Source organism: Chelon labrosus (genome assembly GCF_963514085.1).
Source record: "Chelon labrosus genome assembly, chromosome: 9".
Lineage (NCBI taxonomy): Eukaryota > Metazoa > Chordata > Actinopteri > Mugiliformes > Mugilidae > Chelon > Chelon labrosus.
In genome coordinates this window covers 28,034,278-28,041,942 of record NC_140359.1, presented here as the reverse complement: position 1 = coordinate 28,041,942, position 7,665 = coordinate 28,034,278, and the positions used below count along the sequence as shown (strand labels likewise).

Here is a 7,665-nt window from a genome sequence, read left to right as displayed (position 1 = left end):
GTGAAAAAAAAAAGAAGGAAAAAATAAAAATGAAATGAAAGTGGTCTTCTTTTCTGCATTGTTAAAAATAAAAATAAACTCCTCAGCAGTCTCACAACGAAGAATCCGAACAAAACGGAGATCCCCTGCTGCAGAGTAGATTCCCAAGGTCGTGGAACGAGACGATTTTCACAATTTCATCAGAGGATTGGAAAAGTGGGACGGGGCAGGTCAGCGGCTGATGGGGAGCTGTGGTAGGGAGATGGACGGATGGGTCAAGTGGCCCGGGGCGGTGAGGACGGAGAAGGGATGAGCTGGAGGAGAAAGAAGAAGAAAATAACAGATTGGTTTAGAGTTTCAGAGAAGGCTCACGAGACATTTTTATTCCAACTATCCAAAATCACAAATCAGACGTACTGAACGTCAAGAGGATCAGAGGAACAGTTTAATGCAAAACATTCAACGGAACAAAGATCTGCAACGAGATAAAGGGTTAAAAAATAAAGAAGAAACATCTGTTTTCTTGTTGTCAACATCTGCAGCAGCGTGGACGTGAGCAGGGCTGGTGTTTAACCTCCTTCATAAATGACTGACAAGTTCCTCATTCTTCCAACATGTCTTATTCTTGATCACACCACAGCTCAGAACACCCTGGCATCTGTTCATCACATGTTCAGTCATTTTGGTGCAAAGTCGTGCAGACTATTTGCACTACTGCTGCTAAATACTACACAGTACTTGATTTACTGCACGTCCGCACTGCTGAATTTGTTCATCTGGTTTTATGCAGTATTCTGCATCTTCTACTGTGTACTCTGAGTGTTTGCAGTCACCATACTCACTTGTACACATATATAGTCTATATACTGTTGTATATTTTAATACTGTCTCTGCAACATGTGTCTAAAGCAAGTAAACGTTTAAATATAAATAAACTAAATTACAAGTAAAAATCCTGAATCGTAATAGTCTCTAATGGTACACTATGATTTATAAGCATTTTTTTAATATATATTTACATATTACAATTTATTGATTTTTATTGATTTTATTACCACATATACTTATTTTATATTTATTTACTTTTGTATATTTTAGATATACTTTGTATATATATAGATAGATATAGATATAGATATTATATATTATTTTATTGTATATTAGTTTTTTATTACTTTTGTATTTTTATATTATATATTTTTGTATTTTTTATATACTTTGTATATTTTTATATGTGCATTTGTATATTTCATATATATCTTTATACATTCTACCTCACTATACTTTTATATTTGGATATCTATCTATCTATCTATCTATCTATCTATCTATCTAAACTGCAGCCACTAACTGAGTCCGGTAGTTTCCTGCAGACGTGTCGTACAATAGAAGCTCAAAGCAGCATGAAACACAAACAGCCTGTTCACTTCAAGTACCACAGACGCCTCCTTCCTTAAGAGCAGTAAGTACTCAGAGTAAATGTTCTTCCAGCGCCGTATATAAAAACCCTCTCCAGTCAAGACTCGACTGGACACACGTTCACACGGCTGATCAGTTAAAATGTTGGAGAATAAAATAAATAAAAAGGATTTGACTCTGACTGTGTGACGTCTGGTGATGACACTCACCGTCCAGGTAGCCGTGCAGGGCCAGCAGGTGAGGCCGGTCCGGGCTGCTGAACGGTGAGTAGTGGATATCATCCGGCAGCGACGGCGGCATCCTGGACAGGGGGGCGCTCTGGGAGAAGCTGCTCTGGGGCGGCTGCTTTTTGTGTCTCGCACGGCAGTTCTGAAACCAAACCTGAGGGAGGGGGTTGGGGGGATAATCCAGGTGATGTCAATAAAAGGAAAGGAACAACGACACGGTGAAGAAGATCAGGGTCTGGGTAACTTCCTGGATGAGTTTAAGTCTTTAAAATGAACTAAATGAGTCTTAAAGGGAAAACGAGGAACAAAGAAGAAGATCATAGTCTTCAGGTTTAACCTTATGAACAGCTGATATCATAATCCACCTTTTTTATTTTTGAAAAATCTTCTAAAAATCATTTAAATCGGTTGATTTCAGAAGGAAAAACAGATATTTAACGGAGTTTTAACAGATTATAAGCAAGCTTTTTGGGGAAGTGACACTCTAAATGAGATTATTCCTGTTTTTCCAAAATAATAAAGTCAACAGTGACTTTTTCTTTATTAGATAATCTAAAAACTTTTCTGTTTTTAATCCCTTGTAATGCAGCAGCGCTAAAAATGTGATCACCAGTTACATACACGTGTCTACAAACCAAAGACGTTTGCAGCACGGAGCTGAAATATGATTTTTCTACATGTTTCTCTTACGTTAATTAACTTTAAATCCCTCCTCTGTGTCACACACCACCGTGTAAACTCTACCTGAATGACTCGTCTGCTCAGTCCCGTCATTTCTGCCAGCTTCTGCAGCGTCTGAGCGTCAGGGTTGTTGTCCTGAGCGAACTGATTCTGCATCACCTGCGAGGACAGGAAGCCACATGAAACCACACACACTGCATCAAACCTGAACACACACACACATGTCAGAGCAGCGTCTACCTGCAGCTGCTCGGCAGTGAACGACGTCCGGGCCCTCTTGGCCGGCTTGGGCTGGCAGTCCTGATCGGAGGGCAGCGCTCCCTCCAGAGTCAGCCCGGTGCCTGAACACAAACACACTCACAGGTTTTCCTAACGAGAAGTCAGTCAGCAGACTGTGGAGCTGCACAAAAACCCAACATGAAAGCAAAAGCAAATCTTTCGCAGCTCTTCTGAATCCAAAGTCCAAACAGCTCATGTAACGCCATTAAAATGTTTTGTTGCCAGCAGCCGCACAGTCTCAAGTATTTACACCGCAGTGGGATATTTCCTCACTTGGAGTGGAACAATGATGGAAAGCTGATTCTGGAGCTGTGAAGCTTGAACCGGATGTTTTTGCTTTTGCTCCTCTGCCTTTTTCAGCTTCGGTCGACCTCTGACCTTTGACCCAGCCCTCACAACCTCTCTATTCTACTTCAAGAAGCTAAGAAAAATGTATTTCTGGAACGACTTCTTCTGCCGTTAAGATGCACAGATGACCGAAAGAAAGTGTAGAGAGGTCAAGACTCCAGCTGGAGTAAATGGGACAACTTTATTAGACTGTTTCGACTCGTGGTCTTCATCGGGGTCATCCTGTGGTAGTCTTCCTCCATGGTGAGTGCACACCAGAGTTGTATTTCATCTCCTACCAAGGCGCATGCAGGAGGGAAATAAACTGTAGATTAGATGACCCTGATGACGACGAGCAAAAACACGTTGGACTAATAAAGTTGTTCCATTTACCACGAGAGCTGCAGTCTTGACCCCACGTTAAAAGATTTTGCTTGTATTTGAATCTTTCAGTAAACCAGGACATCCCGTCACTGCAACAAACGGCTGGACTGAGATTATTCAGAAGACGTCTGAAGTTTTTTCCACCCAAGAGGAGCCAGAATATTTACATCCTGCTGTGTTAAGACTAAATGGACGATCATGGTTCGATCAGTTTGATTAATCATGAGTTTGTTGGAAATATGCACCACCAACACATCAGATGCTATGGATTGTTAAGTTCATTAGTTTTGAACCTTGTTAACCAACTCTGTGTCTGACTTGTGGTGCCCTGGTGTGTGTCTGGTCACATTAAGGGGATCAGAGAGGCCTCAGTGATAAACTCAAACTCCTCGGAGGCTCCTCCTTGGCTGGATTGTGTTACCGTTCTCCGCGGCCCTGCGCAGGTTGTCCAGCATGATGTCGTAGTGGCTGCGGCAGAGCACCCTGCCCTCCACCAGGCCGAACTCCTCCCCGGTGGACAGCTGCCTCTTGCAGGAGAAGCAGGCGAAGCAGGCCAGGTGGTAGACGCTGCCCCGGGCCCGCCTCACCCAGTCGCTGGCGTACACCTGGCGGCCGCACTGGGCGCACTTGGTGCCGAACCTGCTGTAGAGGAAGAAGGACGGGGCGGGGTGAAGGTTTGGCTGCAGCTCAGATCATAAACCTCAACCAGGGTTTGTGTTTAGAGCTAATGAAACACATTCAGAGTCAGAGAAGCAGAGATTCATAAAACATGAGAGAAGAGGAGGGTTGGTGCTGATCTCTTTTGTTCTTCTCCACAGTAAAGTTCAGCTTTTAGAACGAGCAGAAGATTCAAACCGTGTTCATTCACTTCCGCAGTGTGTTAAAAACATGCCTCTCCTAGTTCCTTCCAACATGCTACAACACAGAATACAAGAACATCCATCCTCCATCTATTTTTAGAGGGAAATAATCCTGCATTTCATCCTGTAAATCATCCATACAGGCTGCATTTAGCAGGAACTGAAGGCAGGAGCCTCCACCGGTGCATGTTTGCTGTTTTGGTGCAGATGAAGTCTGGAGTCTCAGATGTTTTTGGCCCGGGTGAGATTGTAAATTCCTGCAACCCTCTGGTAAAAACTAAACCTCCTTTCATAGCCAGAGGTTTCTGTGTGTCAGTTAGTTTAGATGAACTAAAATAATAAATGATATGGTTTCTTATTTGATAAAGAGCCACGAAAATAACTAATAATGACGTTTATTATTGTTGTAGATTTTCTATCAGATTTTTATCAAACTATAGAGACTAAATCAGGCTGAAATGCAGAAAAACAAAAATGCCTTTCTCTTGCAGTTTGCTGATTTATTCTGCTTTCCACTTAAAGAATGTGTTTTTTTTAATCATTGCTCCGGAGCTAAATCATGTCGAGAGGCAAAGATCAATTAGCTGAAAAAACAACAAGGAAATAAACCGAATTATGTGGAATAATTCATCACCTGCACACATGCATGCTCAAATTAATCGTTTTTAATTCAGGTTTAAAAGGTCGAAAAAAAAGACAGATTTAAAGATTGAATCCGAAAAAAAAAAAAAAAAGCTTACTAAATATTAGCATTTATTTTAATTTTATTTTCTGTTTAAACAATAAATAAAAGAGTAAAACGTTGCATCCGAGCGTCGAAAGATCAGGAATCATTTAAAAGAGAGAATAAAATATTAACATCATTAACATTATAGGTGTTTTGAATAGCACAGATTTAAACGGAGAAAGAAAATCAAGTTCCGGTCTTATTCTTTACTTTTACTCGTTTTTTTTTATTCAAATATTTATTTATTCATTTATTTTAACAAGAAAGATCAAAATATTTTAAAAATATTTGCAATTTAATTAACCGGCACCGAAAAGGACAAACCACAGCAGCGTTTACAGATTTGGTGAAGAACATTTGCATTTTATTAATTATTATTATTATTATTATTTAAATAAAATAATTAACTTCCAAATTTGATAACTATTTTACCAAAACTTGAACGCTGAATTAATTCATTTAATTTCCACAGTTGGCTAATTTAAATGAAACCCTTCTAAAATTATGTTAATTAATTATTGAGTCTTCTTTTATATTCGGCGCCGAGACAATAAACAATAAATTCACATTCATTAACGATTTTATTGGATCAATTAACTGCACAATAATAATAATAATAACAATAATAATACTGTGTGTTTTTAGGCTCTAAAATCATCTTTAACCAGCTCGATATTTTTCTAAAAAGAGGAAGAACTCAGCTCTTACCTGAAATAATCCAGCTTGCAGTAGATCTCTTTGTTTTTCACGTAGCAGCTGCTGTGTTGGCGCAGAGACGCTCTGCACACGGAGCACTCCAGACAGCCCAAGTGCCAGTTCAGGTTGTTGACCTGCGGAGATTTAAACATGCAATCACATCCACAGACTAAACGGACGCGCGCGCTCCATCATCAGGATGTTAAACACATTAAAACCTCCCAGATGTTCATTCTTTCTTTCTTCTTCTTATAAAAACAGAAACTGGAAAATGAAGAACTCTTTCATGTCAGGATGTAAAAGTTCAGGGTAAAAGACTGGAGCACAGAGGCGTGGGTGCTTTCTCACCTTGAGCAGGTACCGGTCGTGAATCTCCATGCCGCAGCTGGCGCACTGGTTCTTCGCCGCCGCAGGAGAGCAGAGGCAGGCGGCCTCCACCGGGCTGGACTCCCCGGACTCCTTCTTCACCTCCGACTTAGACTGCGCCAAAACACACACACGCTTTAACACCACATGAAAAGATGCTTCATCGCCTCTTTTATCACAATTATTTCCTTGTTTTAACATTTCCTGAAAAGGATATAGAGAAAAAAACACTAATATCTGATAGCAGAAATAATAATAATAATAATAATAAACATTTGATTTCCGGTGACTTCACTCTGTTTATTAATGAAATAAATGATTTAACCGCGTCTTCTACATCCCAGCTTGAACTCTGTCAATTCAAACATTTAAGCTCAAAATAAAATGTCCTAACACAAAGATCGATCTGAGGCTAAATCTGCAGCGCTACGTCCAGCCCAGGACCCAAATTTAAAAGTGGATAAACGCATTTCTCGTGGCTCCATCTCTGATCGTGAGCGCAGCGCAGCCTGTGTAGGTACAGTCCCCTCCTTGATTCAAACCTGAGCCTCCGCCAAATACATTTTTTTTTTTTTTTTTTTTTTAGAAAGAGCAACTGAAAGACAAAGAAGTGAAAAGGTTGCAAACCGAACTCGCCCAGATGTTTGTGACTCACCATTTTCGGGTCTTGAACGCTGCCTATTTGGAGAGGAGATGGAGCTTGCTTTGCGCATTACGCATATCTGCCCCAACCCACACTATATCCGGTCCAAAACAACGAATAACAGTTTCTCCTGCATTTAAACCCTGGCAACAAAAGAAATTTTGATGCAATTAGAAGAAGAAAAAAAAAAAAATATATATATATATATATATTTATGATCGATCATTCCTCTTGTGCGCAATAGGAGGCTGTATTCCCATGCAATCAAACGCAGTGAAAAGAAAGGATGGCACTAAATCTGCAATTAGCGGCGGATTGAAATGCTTCGCTTGATAAGAGGCAACCCGAGTGTCAATTTCATCTGTCAGTCAAAAAAAGGCAACCGAGCCACCAAGCTAAGAGAGAGAGAGAGGGAGAGAAAGCGGCGCATCCTAATTTCAATAGCTGTATAATCGAAAATCGAAAAATCTCCAAAGTGAAGAGGCTCAATTGGAGATCGGTCTATTCATAACAGACAATGCGCAGAAACTGCAGCTGATCTTGAGACATAAAGGAGCTTGATTGTCTCTTTCTCGTGATGGACCCATTTAAGTACTTGAGGCTCCCCCGGGTGATTACAGCTGCATTCATAAAGTGCCAAAAATCTGCGTTTGGGTGGCAATCCGGACTCCGTGTTGTCCTTCATTCCTCGGAATTAACAGGAATGCAAGATTATGTTAATTACCAGCTAGGGTATAAATATTGGATGCGGTGGCCGATGGGAACGTGAACAACATACACTTCACACACAGGAAATCTCCCAAAAGCAGCGAAAACATGGTCCAGTCAAAGTTTCTCCGGAGCATCACAGCAGAGGCGTCCAGGTAATTCCGCGGAGCATGGCTCGTCACAGGCTCCCCGTCCCCTTCAGTCTGTCCTCAGCGCGGAGGTAATCCAACTTCGTTAACTTTGTCGTGGAAACCAGTAGAAATCAGTGGCACCAGTGTCCCTCCCCAGCACGCTCCACTCCCAGCACTGCTCCTCTCCCCGCCTCGGCTCCGAGTTTACACCCAGTTCAGCCAGACAGGATGTGATGCT

General features: G+C 41.2%; 1 protein-coding gene across 1 annotated transcript; it reads right to left on the bottom strand.

Moving 5' to 3' along the window:
* Positions 1 to 210: 210 nt before the first annotated feature.
* Positions 211 to 7,273, bottom strand: lhx6b (LIM homeobox 6b; the record flags this gene model as incomplete). The annotated part of the gene is made up of 8 exons (XM_084552343.1): positions 211 to 293; positions 1,608 to 1,779; positions 2,370 to 2,465; positions 2,547 to 2,647; positions 3,718 to 3,938; positions 5,592 to 5,713; positions 5,928 to 6,059; positions 7,184 to 7,273. The coding sequence occupies 8 exons, from the start codon at positions 7,271 to 7,273 to the stop codon at positions 211 to 213; spliced, it is 1,017 nt and encodes a 338-aa protein (XP_084408469.1).
* Between the last annotated feature and the right edge of the window lie 392 nt (positions 7,274 to 7,665).